The sequence below is a fragment of the Aspergillus homomorphus genome (assembly GCF_003184865.1).
Source record: "Aspergillus homomorphus CBS 101889 unplaced genomic scaffold BO97scaffold_5, whole genome shotgun sequence".
NCBI lineage: Eukaryota > Fungi > Ascomycota > Eurotiomycetes > Eurotiales > Aspergillaceae > Aspergillus > Aspergillus homomorphus.
In genome coordinates, this window is record NW_020291891.1 from 358,476 (window position 1) to 374,741 (window position 16,266).

The 16,266-nt window shown below is 50.9% G+C and overlaps 6 protein-coding genes across 6 annotated transcripts; 3 read left to right on the forward strand and 3 right to left on the reverse strand.

Moving 5' to 3' along the window:
* Positions 1–96: 96 nt before the first annotated feature.
* BO97DRAFT_403423 (pepsin-like aspartic protease) lies at positions 97–2,031 on the reverse strand. Its single transcript, XM_025694728.1, has 4 exons — positions 1,698–2,031; positions 1,459–1,609; positions 730–1,384; positions 97–674 (listed from the first exon to the last, which is right to left on the reverse strand). The coding sequence occupies exons 1-4, from the start codon at positions 1,797–1,799 to the stop codon at positions 386–388; spliced, it is 1,197 nt and encodes a 398-aa protein (XP_025554584.1). The 5' UTR covers positions 1,800–2,031; the 3' UTR covers positions 97–385.
* A 617-nt stretch (positions 2,032–2,648) lies between these two features.
* On the reverse strand, positions 2,649–4,469 carry rpt3 (proteasome regulatory particle base subunit RPT3). The gene is made up of 6 exons (XM_025694729.1): positions 4,184–4,469; positions 4,086–4,127; positions 3,928–4,026; positions 3,590–3,876; positions 2,846–3,509; positions 2,649–2,792 (listed from the first exon to the last, which is right to left on the reverse strand). The coding sequence occupies exons 1-6, from the start codon at positions 4,339–4,341 to the stop codon at positions 2,774–2,776; spliced, it is 1,269 nt and encodes a 422-aa protein (XP_025554585.1). The 5' UTR covers positions 4,342–4,469; the 3' UTR covers positions 2,649–2,773.
* Positions 4,470–6,854: 2,385 nt separating this feature from the next.
* Positions 6,855–9,373, forward strand: BO97DRAFT_403425 (Zn(II)2Cys6 transcription factor). Its single transcript, XM_025694730.1, has 6 exons — positions 6,855–7,252; positions 7,320–7,703; positions 7,766–8,073; positions 8,142–8,272; positions 8,332–8,968; positions 9,022–9,373. Exons 1-6 carry the CDS (start codon positions 7,240–7,242, stop codon positions 9,067–9,069), a joined length of 1,521 nt encoding a protein of 506 aa, XP_025554586.1. The 5' UTR covers positions 6,855–7,239; the 3' UTR covers positions 9,070–9,373.
* Positions 9,125–10,243, reverse strand: BO97DRAFT_211952 (sugar O-acetyltransferase). Its single transcript, XM_025690579.1, has 4 exons — positions 9,941–10,243; positions 9,475–9,874; positions 9,381–9,408; positions 9,125–9,295 (listed from the first exon to the last, which is right to left on the reverse strand). The coding sequence occupies exons 1-4, from the start codon at positions 10,099–10,101 to the stop codon at positions 9,210–9,212; spliced, it is 675 nt and encodes a 224-aa protein (XP_025554587.1). The 5' UTR covers positions 10,102–10,243; the 3' UTR covers positions 9,125–9,209.
* Positions 10,244–10,542: 299 nt separating this feature from the next.
* BO97DRAFT_212103 (uncharacterized protein) lies at positions 10,543–10,937 on the forward strand. The gene has a single exon (XM_025690580.1). It carries the CDS (start codon positions 10,658–10,660, stop codon positions 10,868–10,870), a length of 213 nt encoding a protein of 70 aa, XP_025554588.1. The 5' UTR covers positions 10,543–10,657; the 3' UTR covers positions 10,871–10,937.
* Positions 10,938–11,952: 1,015 nt separating this feature from the next.
* BO97DRAFT_211816 (putative ARID/BRIGHT domain protein (SWI1)) lies at positions 11,953–15,322 on the forward strand. Its single transcript, XM_025690578.1, has one exon. It carries the CDS (start codon positions 12,316–12,318, stop codon positions 15,262–15,264), a length of 2,949 nt encoding a protein of 982 aa, XP_025554589.1. The 5' UTR covers positions 11,953–12,315; the 3' UTR covers positions 15,265–15,322.
* Positions 15,323–16,266: the final 944 nt, after the last annotated feature.

Consider the following 16,266-nt stretch of genomic DNA (forward strand, 5'->3'; position numbering starts at 1 on the left):
TCCCCCCGTCATCATTATCTTAACCTTGTAAACTTATCATTCATCGTCATCTTCTCTATAATTGCACAAAGAATTCAAAAACAAAGACAGAAGACTTCCCCGCATTGTTGCTGTCCTCTCTCCATTCGAGAGAAATTGTTTATTATGCTGAACACTTGGACTCGTACAGGATTGATTACGAAGTACTCTCGGAAGTAAACACGGATCGGTAGACACACGACATGGACTGACTGAAAAGGCAACAACTGAGTTCGAATGCAAACAATTCTTGAAATCATTTCCTAACGATGATTACTGCGCGCTAGGGGTTCGAGCTAATATATGTGATATCATCCCCTTCATCTGGCGTTCATAACGTGAGGTTACGCTCCTGGAGCCCACCAGTTTACTTGGCCTTGGCAAGACCAACGGCACTGTTGCCAAGGTCATATACGCTGTACCACTTGCGCAGGAAGGAGTCACCCAGGATGGCCAGAGGACCAACTGGCTCAGGGAAGTCCATGCCCATGAAGGCACTGATGCACGATCCCTGGGTCTCAAGGGTGTAGTCGAAGGCAGAGATGGTGAAGTTGTGGCCGCTCAGAGCGAAGGTCACATCGGGCAAGGAGGAGCGCTTGGCGCAGTCAATGGTGTACTGACCAGTCCATCCCTTCTTGGCACCAATTTGGGCGTTACTGTGCTATTGTTAGCGGAACTGTCAGGAGCAAGACACCCGACCGAGGAACTTACATCATCTCAGCAAGGCTGGAGGGGAGAGCAATGAGGGAAGTACCGGTGTCGAGAATGACACCAGTGTTTTCAAGCTCAGCAACATCATCACCAAGGGCAATGGAGTCGAGATCCACCTCCCAGTAGGCCTTGCGGCGGAGAGGGATCTTGATCAGCTCGCCAGTGTAGTGGCTCTTGTCAACACCGCCAAAGGTGGCCACGGAGCTATCGCCCTCCTTGTTGGCATCTCCAAGGTAGAACGCAAAGACAGGCTCGTCCAGAAGTCCCTGCTTCAGCATGTTGTAGAAGGGGGGAACGATCTTGTTAACGGAAATGGTGTCATAGCCCAATCCGAGAATGCCGTCGAATCGGCCGAAAGCAAACGCCAACCCAGGTTCCTGGGTGGCCTCAGCGAAATCCTGTCCCTTGACAGTCAGGTCCCCAATCTTGAGGGTGTCCTGAGAAACAAAGCCGCTGAGACTGCCAGAGCCGTAGCGGATAGAGAACTCGCTGCCATTCTTCTTGTATGTGCTGGATGACGACGAGTCGTACTTGTTGTGCAGGTAGCAGGCGATGGAGCCACACTCCGAAGAAGGAACCCACAGGTTGGAGCTGCCAGTGTCCAAGACGACCTTGAACGTCTGAGGGGGAGTACCAAGCTCGATCTCCGAGAAGTCTAGTGCGGAGAGAGATAAGCAGTTGCTCATCAAGGGGATGCTACAGCTCGAGACCAAGGCAATCGTCACTTACACTGTGCGTTCATGAAGTTATCAACAAGAACGTCGTGACGGCTCAAGTCGTTGATGGGAGTCTCCTGGAGGAGTTCACTGTGAATGTTGGGGCGAATGCCCATGTACTTCTGGCCCAGCGCGCGGACATGGGCGTCGATGTTGTGGGTGGTCTACATCCGATAAGGTCAGTCATCGTAGATTAGGACAACAGATGAGCTAGAATTCAAGGCAGGAGAACTGCCGTGGTGAGGAACGTACGAGCTGCTCGTCAAGGGAGACCTTGTTAAGCTTGAGCTTGTGGACCTCGGCGGAGGTGTAGCCCAACAGCATAGATGCTGTGAGCAAAGAGACGGACTTCATGATGGGCGACACCTGAAAGAACGACTCAAAGAGCGACAATGACGCAAGTTGAAAAGAATGGGATGAGCGATAAAGATGTCGAGGATAGGAAACCCGAGACCAAGGAAGATGTGGGAGAGGAAAAGGGAACCGAGGACGAAGAGGAGAGGCGAAGAAGAGAGTGAGGAGAGGAGGTCACGCCCGGGTCCGGGGGGAAGGGGAGAGTGTCGGTCACAGCGGGTAATGATGCGAGTGAGCAGTGACTGGTTGGTTGGCTGGTTGGTTGCGGAGCGACCTCCTCCAGGCTTACCCGCCGCCTCAGGCTGCCTTGCTGCGGGCCAGCCAATGGGTGGCTGTCCTGGCTGCGTCATTGACAAGGAGATCTTCGAGAGATGATCACGGGGTTTATCTTCCTGTTGCTAGCTTAAGCTGCTGTGCCTGATTTTCCAGTTTCTTCTGTTCTTCAGGAAATGAAGTACTTGTACAGTTAAACTCAGGTCATCTACTCGTAGCTGGCAGATATGAATTCTCAATCTCGTTATCAGGTCTACCTTGCTTGTTAAAAGTGGTTGAGGGTGTACCGACTTCCCCCAACGCGTCTACCGCTTCTTATCAGCCTATCTGCGCTGAGAATGATGATGTAAGACCGCCTTGGCCTGCTGCCTGTTGTACCCGTATCGTAAGTCGACGGTACCTTGCCTTGCCGGTTGAGCAGCTGACAGGTACGGTGCCGTGGAGCTCCGCTAGTTAGCCTAGCTCTTTTGCTACGGAGTCCCGAAAGGTCCCTGCACAGCCCAATGATTTAGTGTCGCAATCGTCATGTGTTGTGTCTGATTGACTGACTAGGATTCAGACAATCTACGTCAACAAGTGCTCAGATGCGTCAATCATTGTCTTGATATGTGATGCCTAAAAGTATTACAGCTAACACCCAGCTTGATTGTCTTTTGCAAACACATTGCCACCTCAACCTCCACGCTTCTCCCCCACCTGATTTACCGGTAGAACTCGAGTCTGTGGTCGGTTAGTCTTATCCAAATCAGAGAAAGAGCAAAACGAAAACGCACCTATCGGATTCCTGTCCAGTCTTCACTTGGGCAGCATAGGCATCTTCCAGATCGGATTGGATGATATTATAGCGGTTCTTACGAACGGCGCGAAGACCCGCCTCCTGCATGATAGCCGCGATAACCGCACCCGAGAGCGGCTCGTTACGCACAATCAGGGAGTCCAGGTCAACCTCGGGAGAGAGAGACATCTTAGACGCTATCGTGGTGAAGATCAACCGGCGCTCACGTCGGTCACGCAAGGACGGGAACTCGATCTTTCGGTCCAGACGACCCGGACGCAACAAGGCGGGATCCAGAGTGTCCGCTCGGTTAGTAGCCATAATGACCTTGACATTGCTCGTTTGCTCAAAACCATCCATCTGGTTCAAAAGCTCCAGCAGGATACGCTGGACCTCACGGTCGGCACCTGTCTGGGCGTCGAAACGCTTGGTGGCGATGGCATCGATTTCATCGATGAAGATGATGGCTGGGGAGTTCTCCCGAGCCATTCTGAACACATCACGGACCATGCGAGGTCCTTCACCGAGATACTTTTGAACGAATTCCGAACCGTTCACACGGATAAAGCTGGCGGTCGTGCTGTTCGCCACTGCCTTGACCAGCATAGTCTTACCCGTACCAGGAGGACCGTACAGAAGGACACCACGAGGAGGATCGATACCTGAGTCGGTCAGTAAGAGATTTCCAAGACCGTAGCCCCGGGAAGGAGGACTTCAAGAGATCAATGGAGGAAAGACCTACCGATCTGCTTGTAGAGGTCAAAGTGCGTCAAAGGCAATTCGACCGCCTCCCTGATTTCCTGCTTCTGCATATCGAGACCACCAACATCTGCATATGTAACATCCGGCTTCTCATTCTCACCCAACATAGCGATCGAGGAGTCTGCCTCCGGAGGGAGGATATCGACAAGGGCGTTGGAGTGACGGTGGAGAGCGACCGAGGATGAAGGCTTGAGCTTCTCGCGGTCGAGGGTAGACAGGATGCGGACGACATAATTCGAGCCGGTCGATGACTGGACGATACCGGTGCTATAGAAAGATAATCAGTACTGTAGATATTGAATATGCGGCGCGCCATACTTCTGATCGATCGCTTCCATGAATTGGCCAATAACCAAGGGAACACTCTGTATCCGCTTGATCTCCTCCTGTGCACGAACCAGCTCTCGCTTCAGGCTCCTACAGAGTAGTCCATCGTTAGCAGTGTGACCGAGGTACAAGGTTTCAAGATACCTTACCTTTGCTCATCCTTAATGTATTCCTCCTGGAGCTGGATATACCTAGGTTCGAAGGGTCAGTACGGGCTGAGGCAATCACCACCCAGGTTCGAACGTACTCCAAGTGTCTCTGTAAGCGCTTCAAAGTGGCATACTCGTCACCACCGTCGTTTCCGGTGCCTTCCAGCGAGTCTATGTTAGGAATGGTGTCCAATGGAGTTGCCTTGGTGTGAGGCGTGACGTTGTTCGCCGGAGTCTCCACGGCGACGTCTCCCATGGCGAATATCTAAGGCGGAACCAAAAAGAAGTGTGATCTGGAGAAGTATCGCCCGGCGTGTCCTGGGGCAGTATAAGAGTAACGAGGTGATAACCGTTAGATGCAAAGCTGTAGAGTGACTTGGGTTGTTCAGAGCTATTGCGTCGATGACAGTTAGCCGGGCTCACGAAGCTCAGAGCCCGGTCATGTGACCGGTCAGCTAGAAGCATCCAGTGGCAACCTCAGGCAGAACTTACCGACTCATGAGCGACGGATATCATCTCTTGTTTGATGAAGGACTCTCTGTGGTTGTGAGAGTTCAGGTGATGCCGCGTTTGCATTATCACCGCACAATGATTGAAGAGCGCCTGCAATTATTGTGGGTGCTTGGACTTCTCCTGTCATTGTTCTCCTTCCATACAACCCACGCTGGGCGTATCTATATCAAAGCAAGGCCCCCAAGAATCTTATATATCGAATGAAAACAAGTATGCTTCGTCTTCAAGCAGGTCATGCAAACAGCGTAGCAACATTAGGTCCAGAATGGACCCGACATCTTCTGTAGAAAACGATGGTCAACAAGAATAATCAGATAGAGCCTTCTCTCCCTATCTAAGCTGTATATGAACCAGTGATGGCTTCAGGTCTATCGTAGACCTCCACTACTAATAAATCCAATTCTCGTCTCGTGATAGGCATCTTCGCGGGATTCCCTTTTACAGGTATATGCAGTACCTTCTACATTGAAAGGCCCACAAGACATAACTGAAGTCATTTTATCCGCACATATATATATTTACTGCTACCAAGTCCTCTCGCTATCTTGCGACAAACTCACACAAACCGCACTATCCAAAAAGCGAATCAATACTCAGCTACGTCTCATAATTCTAGAAAAGCAGGGCCCCCAGACTCATTACATCATACTTGCTTGATATCCCAAGGACCGAGGGATCATCAACGTCCTTCATAGTATCACAGAATAAACACCCACAGATAGCTGATAAAAGCAGGAATCAGTCATCAATTCCAACTCTATCATAGACCATCACCACACCTGCAACCGATTATCGCTCACAAATGCACACATGAAGCGTAAAGCACGGGTCAATAACAAAAATCTTGTGCCTCCAGCAAAGTCTCACTGCCTCCGCTAGCGCTCAAGGCAGCTCAAAACCCGCTCCATCACCGTTTCAGCCATATGAGACTGCAACATAAGACCGACTCAAACCGACCAAGTAGCGCGGGTCGAACAGGACGAATCAAACGTTCACTTTTGTAGGAGCGGATACGCTCCTCCCCGGGACTCCGTAGGACTCGATTGTGCTTTCCGTGTGATTCGTTATATGCACATGATCCTGTGTGGTGTCATCTGTCATTTCCATCCTGGTCTGAGAAGGGTCGCGTGCCAAGGCGCTCATGATTTGATTGAGGGCTCGAATAGCGGACTGGCTGGATATCAGAATTGGTACTTGGATAATGCAAAAGGGAGGCAATAGATGTGGCCAGATAAGAGAGCAATGGTGGCTATAAATCTGGTACAGTACCCAGCGACTGTTGTATTGGTTCGAATCATGTACACAGCGCCACGAAGCAGCATGCAATCCGTCTACATACTGTATAAGAGGACAAGGCTACTTGAGAGATCACTACTACATCAAAGCGAGCTGTTCTGGGTCATTCCTGTGGAAGTGAGCTTCACACAAACTCTGTGGGAACAAGCCCGTTTTGAGGTTAATTGGTCTCTAAGTGAACTAAACAGTGGTATTGATGCCTGGGTAACTCTAGGGTGAGCTTCTGAAGAGTGATCTTCCCAGATCAATCCTTTGGGTGAGCAGCATCTTCACCTCCTACCTCCTACCTACTACGTGCTCAGTCGAGCTTCCACCAGCTCATTTGAATCGTATGAAAAAATGACTAGTGGACTATGGCGGACGTAACTATAATAGATCTACTGGTGGAGATGGAAAACCGGCAATGACTCTCAAACAAAGTCGAGGAATGGCTCTACGGCTTCCCTCGACTTGACTTAGGTCTTGACAGCACGATTTAAGCTTAGGTCGTTCATGAATACTCCAAGGCTCCGTTGGCTTTGCCGATATCTTATCAATTCCGTGGCCCCATCTGACAGACAAGCGCCTACAGCTGCTGTACCACCGCATGCTGTTCGAGTCCTTGTTTCTTGTCTAGGCATATCAAGCAGATGTGATCAGCATGATTAAAAAGCCTAGCCGGGCGTTTCACGGTGTACATAATTCCGGTTCCTGCAATACAAGCTCCATATGCACTACAGTGATCGACCAACTTTGTCGATCCTGCCAGTGGCATCTTCACGTCGCCCTATCTACTAGCAATTCTAAGACATAAATGTCATGGTTTCTGTGGTTGTCAGTTGGGACTTCGTATTCGAACAAGGCTGTTTCCGGATCCGGCTGCTGATCACCCCCAAACAGAGACATGAGAAATTGCCACATCGTGATGTCTTATACCTCCAAAATTCTGTCTTTCTATGGCAAATGGCATAACTTGAAGCTGCAGTCGATGCAGATGCAAACTGCATGTGCGGCTGGATGCGAAAACCCAGTGCATTCATTATTCAGCATTCGTGATTCAGTGCCTAACCATTTAATGGGTGCATGATAGCTCCCTTAGTCATCACCCCACAGCCCCATCAGTACCTTGATCGGGTAAATCACCCAGCCTACTTGGGCGATAACATCAGTCCCTTCAAGCCTTGTGAAACAAGAAGCGGGAACCCACATAAGGCACACCACCATCGACAGACTGTATGATCATGTTTTAGCACCTCGGATGTGGTTATGTGGCTCATACGAGTGATGTCATCGTCTTGAACACCCAGCATCGCGTGGTCAGCAGCTAAGAACCGTGTACGGTGAATGCCCATGGGCGGACGGCAGAATGCCACGAGCTGGTATGAGTGCACCCGGCTGCAATCTCTTCTTGAGTTGTCTACCACTGTTTCTCACGTACTGCTGCAGGTCCGGCATGCCTGACATGCCGGGAAAAATGCCGCAAATGCGATCGTGGTCGGCCAAACTGTGAACGTTGTATCTCCAAAGGCTTGGTATGTGGAGGGTATCCCGAACAGTTCAGATTTTGCGGTATCGCTAGTCGGGGAAAGTGGAAGGGGGCACGTATACCGGTCAGCAACCGAGCTTCTACTAGAGAACAATCTTCTGCAACGGAAGGGCTATCGGATGGTGTCGCAGGATCGACATCGGTGGCTATGGCTGAAGACAGCTCGAGATCTCCAACTAAGGAGTCGTCGGTCTCGGATGATTCGAATCAACCCCTGGCGGAGCTTTCAGACGATATTAGCGCAGTCCTTGTATCACCTCTCACAGAGAGGCTGTTGACACATTGTAAGACCAACCCTGCTTGGAGCTGATCTGTGGGAGCAGAAGACATTAACGCTGTGTCATAGACGATAAAGTTATCTGTCCCCATCAAATTGCTGAGGTTGGAGACGATGACAATAATCCGTACCGAGCATTCATTCTTCCTCTAGCACGCAAGCAGGTCGGTCTGTTATATGCCGTTCTAGGGCTATCTGCCTCCCATCTGGGCAGGCTGGTGGGGGATGAAACGATGCACGAGGCCACCGCCGTGGAGTTCCGATTGAAAGCGATACGCGCACTGAGTGGGGAAATCCGAAAAAGCCAGCGGACGTCTTTGCGAGAAGAGGAACAGGACACGGTGCTCGCTATCATTCAACTTTTGCTACTCCATGATGTAAGCTCCACCAGCAGGAAAACCCGAAACCAGTGTCGCTTCAGGCTCATAAATTGACATATATGCAGATAAGCGAATCTGGGGTGTCTTCGCATGGAATTCATATCACTGGAGCCATGTCCGTGTATAAGCAGTTGATTGCCGACGGATTGAATGGACGTCGTCAGTGCGCAGTCTTCTTTCTCGGGAATCTGGCTTGGTCAGTCACTGCTCCATCTGCGTACATCTAGTTTCGAACCTGCTGACGATCGACCATAGGCTTGACATCGTCCGAGCATTCGCTGGCGCTGAAAGAATGTGCTTTTCCCAAGACGTTCGAGACTTGGTCGCTTATGCAAGCGATGACATGTTTGAACAGGTTAATGGAGTCCCGCGTGAGATCTTTCTGATTATTGGTGATGCGTTGGAGAAGTCAAAGGCGCACATGCTGGGCTGGCTATCATGGGATGAGTATCAACTTGCCTTGCATTTGGCCAAGCAGAAGCTTTATTCCTGGGACCCACATGGCAGAGCCTACCCTACAGCAGATCCCTTATGGCTGGCTATAGCGGAGGCCTTCAAATTCGCATGTGTTTTGCGTATCTTACGCTTAATGGATCCGCATAAATCAGCTCGCGACCCCGAAATACAGGATTGTGTGACAAAGATTCTCGACGCGACAGCGATGATCTCCTCCGATTGCTCAGTTATAGAGCTCGTCGTTTTGCCCCTCTTCATGGCCGGAGCGGACTATCTGTCGCCTCATTCACGGTACTATATTCTGGGCAGATTGCGTGAAATCGAGAGAAGGTCTGAATTCCGTAACCCAGTACCAAACGACTTGTTAAAGAAGGTCTGGGATGCACGCGCGGCTCAAGGTCCCGATGATGATACGAACATTTCTTGGACGACCTTTGTAAGCTACCTCGTTCGATTTCTCAATCCTCCCGAGCTTACCAGCAGATGTAGACACAGGCTCCCGGGCTAGTACGGCCACATGATTATCTTATACTTTGATCAGCTGGGTAAACAGTACAGCTTAGACGGATTGGATCGTTGTTTTATGGCATCCGCAGTCAGTTCACGTCTTTCAGTCGTGTTCGGGCGAACCGGACGGCCGGATTGGATCACTTTTTAGGGATCACTGACTGAAACGATTAGAACGTGCTGGACATGGGATCCGATTGAGAGATGATATCTATCGCGTTTGTGATCACTATAGAGATAGCGTTGTGGATATAGCCTATCTCACTCCGCCTCAGGCTCTTTCAGCTGCTGGTCAGGATCCAAGCTTGTTTCTATCTTGCGTATGACTCGGGCAGGATTACCCGCAACGAAATGAAATGGTGGTACACTCTATAGCCAGATTCAGTGAGTGTTAGCGGGTAGTTTTGTGATTTGGAGTCGTGCGGATCCACGTACCTTCGTCACCACAGACCCAGCTCCTACGGTGCATCCACGCCCTATCGTGACACCAGCAAGGATGATGACACTGCCTCCTATCCATACATCATCTTCAATGTGGACTTCCCTGCCGCATTCAGGACCTTCAAGGCCTTTTCTCACAGCGGGATCCATGGGATGGGTGGCGCCGTAGATCGAGACATTGGGACCGAAAAGCACCCGTTCGCCGATCTTAACGAGGCAGGTGTCAAGCACGAGAAGGTTGAAGTTGAGGAATGTGCCTTTTCCCACTTTGAAGTTCAAGCCGTGATCGACAGAGATCGGAGGGTCCACAAATGGGTCCGTTTCATTGAAAAGCTTCTCGTCTTCCTGGGGATCGGAGAGGGCTGGAGGCAGAGGACGAGTGTCACCAATGATGCTTTGACGGTATGGGTCAGCCTGACGAGTCGCAGTACATCTAGACCCAATGTTTGATGTTTCTTACTCTCTCCATAGTTCCACCCTCCGACGTCGAGACACTTGACCTGCTTGGTTGAACTTGTCGCATGCTGCCTTACATCGCTGGCGGTTGGCTTGAAGATCCGCGTCCCAGGCCCAGTAGAGCTCACCGTTGAGCATCTTCTGCCATTCTTTGGATGTTGTCATTGTGATGGGCTAAGTCAGAAATTCAGATGAAGAATGATGCGGTGGAATGCTCCGACGAGCGGGGATGCCATCTTATATGTTTCCATACGGCGTGACATCTGAGGTGTTTGTGCCAAACTCTAGTAAATCCACCGTGGACGGCGGCACTTGACCCTTCCGTGAAATCATGTTGGCTGTCATCTTTGAAGATGATCGCCTTCCTGGCCAGGACAAGATGGGTGAAACAGCCAGCTTTGGCTGGTACGACCCAGCCAGTTGGGCTACCTTCCCGATAAGGCAGGTCATCACTTGGCAGCGCTTGCGGAGGCCGTCGAGGTTTAGTTAGTCAGTCGTTACTTAGTGTATGTCTGTATGTATGTTGCATGTACATACTGCGAAAGTCTGGAGGATTCGAGGTGCTATTATTGGATGTATTATTGATCCTGCACAGACCAGGAGGGGGTCCCCCAAAGCCAAGCCAAGACTGAAGGTGGGAAAGTTTATTGAAAAGAATGATCGTTCCACTAGGTTGATGACATACAGTAGTCGCGTAGGGTGTACTGGATGAGTTTCTTCCATGCTGTTGATACGCCAGAACACTATGAACCACCTACAGGACTACTCGGGACCGACTCGGAGTAGAATGTACACAAATGGCGCACAGTTAGTAGTGTGTACCTTGGTTTACCGGTATGCAGGTCTGGTTGTAATTGTGTCAGGTTTTGGTAAAGTATTGTTGATTTGCGATCTTGGTATAACTCTCTCCGTACTGGGGGATCAGATCAGCTGAGTGAGAATACTGTCAGGAATTACCGCCTACCATCTTCGGGACCACTCTCACTTGCTGCTCCTGCTCTTTTTTTTCCCCCTGTTGCTGCTGTCTGCTCTTTGTTGGGAAGTGAGATCAACTTGCCTTCAGGCTGTCATACACGCTCATCCTCATACTGGGTTGGTCTTGTTCTCTCTCGTCTAATCTCCTCTCTCTGTTTCGCATCCTGAGGTGTCGCTTCCACTGTGTCCCTCACTCCACGTCTTGTCTCCATTCTTGTCTTTCCCACTCCACCTTTCCAAAAGGAAATCGAAAACCCAGACCCTCTCTCACTCTCCTCCCACGCCGCCCGCCCCCTTCTCTTGTCGTCTTCCCTACCGTTCCCTTTCAACATCAAACCCCCCCCAAAAACCGAAATTCTAAAATAAGATAAAAGATAAATTACCCCGAAATTCCCAAGGTACAGCCAGTGTACAACAAAGGTACGCCGTGTCCCCCATTGCTTGTGGTGCCCCCCCCCTTCTCTTCCCATTCCCCGGTGCCAGCCATTGGAATTGCTCTCCCACACTCCTCAGCCCAACTGTGGCCACGCACTAAAGAAGGACGGGCCACCTTTTCGCCATTCCTCGGAAGCTACCTTGAACCACGCACGTTGTGACGCCCTCCCTCTTGCTGTCTATGGTTCTCCCGTCATGTCATCGAGAGTGCAGCGCTATCTTATTGTCTATCCATCTGTTGTTTAACCTGTTTGATCTTGTGTTTGATACGTCCGAAGCTTTTACCCACCTGGCCCAGACCTTGGTTTCTTCCTTTGCTCAGTGCTTGCTCACCCTCGTGCCAAGCTGACTACTGCCTTTTTTCCGCTCTCAGCCACCAGTTGTTGCTGCCTTAACCCAAATCTCTCGACTCACCACCCACCACTCACTGCTCACTGCGCGCTCGAACACAGACAGTTGCTACTCGGTCGGTCCCGTGACCTGCCACCTCTCCCTCGCAATCTCTCGCCCGGCCTTCCAACCACTGCTGTTCGGGACCCGGCCTCCATCCGCTTGTGAGTCGGCATTTTTAGTTATCCAGCCTTGTCGGTATGTACATCCATCCTGTCTGTCCCTTCCTTTTCTCTTTTTGATATTTTTCCAATTTCATTCGGTTCCTCTTTCCTTCCTTCCCCCTCCCATTATACTCCCCCATTGCCCCTTCAGGTCACACTCAGGGTGGCCGTTGCTTTGCTCGTGTCGCAGAACGAAGCGCGACTCACCTTACGGTCAGCTCCTGCACTTGACGCGTCTGCAATATCACCATCCCCTATTATTGACACACACCATCTTCTCTGCTTCGAGAATGGTCATGATGACTTCGAGCTTCCCACTATCCCTGTCGCAGCTTGCTGGTGGCTTCTCAATCGATGTGTCATTTTTTCTGATAGCTTCCTTCGCCTCGCAGATGGGTTGGCAAAACTACTCGACATGAATGCCTGGCCAGCCGACGCCTTGAATATCCCGAACCATGACAATGGTGCTTTTCACCAGGCGACCATTGATCCTTCGCAGGCATTCCTTCAAGCCTCTCCCACCCCCGACCCTACTCAATATCAGCGCATGTTCAACGGCGTGCCGCGGAATGTCTCGCCTGGCTTCCATAACCCGAACCAGGTGATTCCTTCGAAACGGCCACGGCCTGAAGATGGTATGTCAATGTCGCCAAGGCAAGCTCCTGGCGGTATTGCTGCCTCTCGCTCGCAAACCCCTCATCAGGTGCCTTTCCCTGGCTATCAAGGTGCGGCGAACGGCGCGCCGCAGTTTCCCTCGCATCCTACTCCGTACCAACATCTCCAACAAGGCGCTTCGCCGAATGTCACCCAGTCGCCAATCATGCAAGACTTTGATCAGCATGGTGTTCAACGGATGGGGACTGCTTCCCCGAGCCCATTCACACCCGCGGGTCCTCAAGTAGGCTCGCACATGTCTCCGACACAATCAGATCATCCGAGCAGAGTGAACACCCCGCAAAATAACACGTTTATGCCTGGTCAACCATTTCCACCTGGCATGGGTCCTCAGTATGCTCCCGCACCTGCAATGACAACCGCCGCTGTGCAACCGCCAATGCAGGCTCATTTTGGTGGCATGCCACAGGGCTACCAACAGGCAATTGCTGCGCAGCAGCAGCAGCAACGTCTGCATGCCATGCAGATGCAATCACAAGGTCGTCCAATGGTCATGAATCCCGCCATGGCTGGGCGACCCATGGCAGCTGGGATGAACGCGATGGCGAACCCTCAACAAATGGCAGCTATCAGGCAGATGCAGCAGACCATGGCGAAACCCATGAACCCAGAAGCTTTCATGCGATCCTTGCAGAAGTTCATGCTGTCGCGCAACCTTCCCCTAGATCACAGCCCAATCGTGTGCGGTCGCCCAATAAATCTGGTCCAACTCTACGCTACTGTTATGAAACTGGGCGGTTCGAAGAAGATTTCAGCCACCAACATGTGGCAGGTCATTGCTACGCAGCTTCAGTTTCCTCCGATGCAGGTCCCGATCGCCGCGCAAGAAATCCGAGACCACTACCAGCGGAACCTTGCCCCTTACGAACAAGCCTTCCTCAGTACTCAACAGAAGCAATATGCGGAGCAAATGCAGCAGTCGCCGTTGTCCCGGCAGCCTAGCGATCCCTCGGTCATGCAACTACAGTCCCCAGCGGGAAAGCCAGTCCAAGGCTTCGAAACTCCACAACAGATGGGGCACTCTTCCCCTAGTAATGCCCCTGGTCCCAATAGTGTACAACTCAATGCTGCAAATGGGTTTGCCACGCCTACGCCAGTCAAATCGCAGAACAAACAACCAAATCCGCACCGTCTCAGTATTTCACGTCAATCGCAGCCGCCCTCAACGCCGCACGATTCTAGTAGTCAAATACCCGGACAATCCCCTGCGCCGCGAGGGAAAGGCTCGATATCAGTTCCCGGTAAACCGGAACAACTGGACCAGTCTTCGAATATGCCCGTCAAACAACCCATTGAAGATCCATTCAAGCCAATGGTGCTCCCAGAGAGCAATTTCCATGGGCCTATAGTCGTGGATGAAATGTATCAGATTGGCGAAGATATAACCAAGTTGAAGCCGAATATTCCTAGCTTTGCTGAATTGGGGGTCATTGATATTCACGCCCTTACCATGAGCATCAAGTCTGGGATCCATGCCGAGATGCGCGTGGCCTTGGATACTCTCGCATCCATCTCGTCTGAGCCCGCAATCCAGATTTCGTTGGATAATTGCGATGATTTGGTAGAGAGCTTAATAGAATGCGCAGAAGACCAGGCGGAGTTTCTCGCAGAACATTCTCCCGAAGTCTCGGACTCAATGCTTCTATCCTCATATGAAGAAGTGACTCGTGGATGCCAGTCCGAATGGACATCTTTGGCTGACGTGCCCGAGTTTGGAAGCCTTGATTACGAACTAGATCGAGCTGTGGATAGGCTTATTTGTATCACGACGATTTTGCGGAATTTCTCATTTTCAGATTCGAACTTTGCGATGCTGTCGACGCCGCCTGTCGTACAGTTCATGTCGACCATAATCCGGTATCTGGGTACTCGCAACATGCTCCTGCGGACACATCAAAACACCCTGGATTTCATGAAAGACACGGTGATCTATTTGAGTAACGTTGCTCACACCATTCAATTACCCAGCAAAGAGGAAGCTTTGTGTCTTTTGTATTTCCTCCTGTCTTTCGCGCCGTTCCCGGGGCCGGTCATTGGGCCAGAAGGCACCATGTTCACTTCATACAACCCGTCCGTTCATAAGTACACACCGGCTGCTGTGGACAGTTTGGCGAAGCTTCTGGCACGGGATGAGCCAAATCGGACGTTTTTCAAAGCGATCTTCTCTGGGGATGGTAACTCGGTTCAGCAAGAATTACTGACCCGTGCATTTGGTCTCGCAATCTGTCCAATTCCTGACCAGCCCCGCAAGCCTCTTGCCATTGCGGATCTCCGAAAGGTCTTCCTCATGCAGGGTCTTTTGGCCGCAGACATCCTTTCTGGGTACGCCGATGGCCCCACTGCCAAATTATGGCTCGAATCAGTGGACGGGTTTGCCATTCACCTTCTTCGGCTGTCTTGTCTTTTGAGCACCGAGCGTGTTCCCCCTCCCCCAACCAACGCTCGGCAGAGTCATGCTGCAAGGGGCCAGGCCGACGAAGCTGAAGCCTACCGCTCAATCATCAACCGAGGCTTGGCCATTCTTCGCCGGCTTGCCGAGAAGTCCAAACTAGCCGATACGAATTCGACGGTACATTTTCCTTCCGGAATTGTTCCTCGCAAGGAGAGTCTGCTAGGGGCGTTGCTCATGCCCAACATCGACCCGGGTGTTGTCCGGCAATTGATCACCTACGCCCGGCTTGCGGAGTGATGGGTTAGACATGGAGCCGGGTTTCGCGCCACCTATTCGCGTGCCCTGGCACCGCTTCAGTTATGCCCCTTGTTGATGTCTGCTTCTCTCATGTCTTCTACTCAACTTTTAGTAAACTATATCTGCATCAGCTTTGATCTTTCCTTGTTAACCTCTTCTCCTCCTCTGATCCCGTTTTTCCTCGTTTGGCGCCGGTGGAAAGATTCTTGAAAGGCGTGACAATGTGTGTATCTTGTGTGTGATTTACCGCTGGCTGTACAATGTTCAATACCCTCGGGCGTAAAAAAATGAACACAATCACCACCATGTGATGTCTGACGTGGCAGATTCATCACTCCCTTATAGTACTGTAAAAAGGGTCAACCTCAAGGGCTCGTGGATAAGAAGCAACTCCTAGGGTGTATGTGCCATACATGCATACAAAGAGCGCCGCCCGTGGGAACTGCTATCAATACTAAGACGGAAGGTTGGGCACTACACGCACGGCCCCGACCCCGAGGACCCAATTCGGATTTAAACACAGTACTATACCCGCGTATACAACGCTACCTGCCTATGTATATTATGGAGTGGACGGCAAGAAAATACGATTTCGTCAAGTCCTTCGTCGAAATTGCTAAGTCACAGGCATAAGACTGCACACGTACACGAGGACAACAGAGAGATCACGCCCGAAATGACAAGCTAAGTAGCTCCGTAGTTAAGCGACGGGATACATACAAAAAAAAAGAATAAGAGGCGTGAACAGGCAATGCGAGTAAGAACACCAGGAGAAATACGATGAAGAAGATTGGAGGAAATAGTACAGTGTGAATCGATTAACAAGAAGAAAGGGAAATAGTGGTTTGGAAGATGGGGAGAGAGAGGTCATGAATGACTTTGGTTGACCGGGGATAGAGAGATAGAGGGATAACTGTGATTATGTGCAACTATCGCTTGTAGCTGCTTCCCTTGTGATTGAAGCACATTATTTTGCTTGTGGTGTTATCTCTCCCACCTTTT

Coding starts and splice junctions, on each gene's coding strand:
- BO97DRAFT_212103 (XM_025690580.1), top strand. CDS start 10,658: ATGCTGTTGATACGCCAGAACACTATGAACCACCTACAGGACTACTCG.
- BO97DRAFT_403425 (XM_025694730.1), top strand. Junction 7,704..7,765: donor AGAGAGGCTGTTGACACATT/GTAAGACCAACC, acceptor GCTGTGTCATAG/ACGATAAAGTTATCTGTCCC. Junction 8,273..8,331: donor TTTCTCGGGAATCTGGCTTG/GTCAGTCACTGC, acceptor GATCGACCATAG/GCTTGACATCGTCCGAGCAT.
- BO97DRAFT_211952 (XM_025690579.1), bottom strand. CDS start 10,101: ATGACAACATCCAAAGAATGGCAGAAGATGCTCAACGGTGAGCTCTAC. Junction 9,875..9,940: donor AGGGTGGAACTATGGAGAGA/GTAAGAAACATC, acceptor ATACCGTCAAAG/CATCATTGGTGACACTCGTC. Junction 9,409..9,474: donor CTGGGTCTGTGGTGACGAAG/GTACGTGGATCC, acceptor ATCTGGCTATAG/AGTGTACCACCATTTCATTT.
- BO97DRAFT_403423 (XM_025694728.1), bottom strand. CDS start 1,799: ATGAAGTCCGTCTCTTTGCTCACAGCATCTATGCTGTTGGGCTACACC. Junction 1,385..1,458: donor TAACTTCATGAACGCACAGT/GTAAGTGACGAT, acceptor TCTCCGCACTAG/ACTTCTCGGAGATCGAGCTT. Junction 675..729: donor TCCAGCCTTGCTGAGATGAT/GTAAGTTCCTCG, acceptor ACAATAGCACAG/TAACGCCCAAATTGGTGCCA.
- rpt3 (XM_025694729.1), bottom strand. CDS start 4,341: ATGGGAGACGTCGCCGTGGAGACTCCGGCGAACAACGTCACGCCTCAC. Junction 4,128..4,183: donor CGCTTACAGAGACACTTGGA/GTACGTTCGAAC, acceptor CTTCGAACCTAG/GTATATCCAGCTCCAGGAGG. Junction 4,027..4,085: donor TACATTAAGGATGAGCAAAG/GTAAGGTATCTT, acceptor ACTACTCTGTAG/GAGCCTGAAGCGAGAGCTGG.
- BO97DRAFT_211816 (XM_025690578.1), top strand. CDS start 12,316: ATGAATGCCTGGCCAGCCGACGCCTTGAATATCCCGAACCATGACAAT.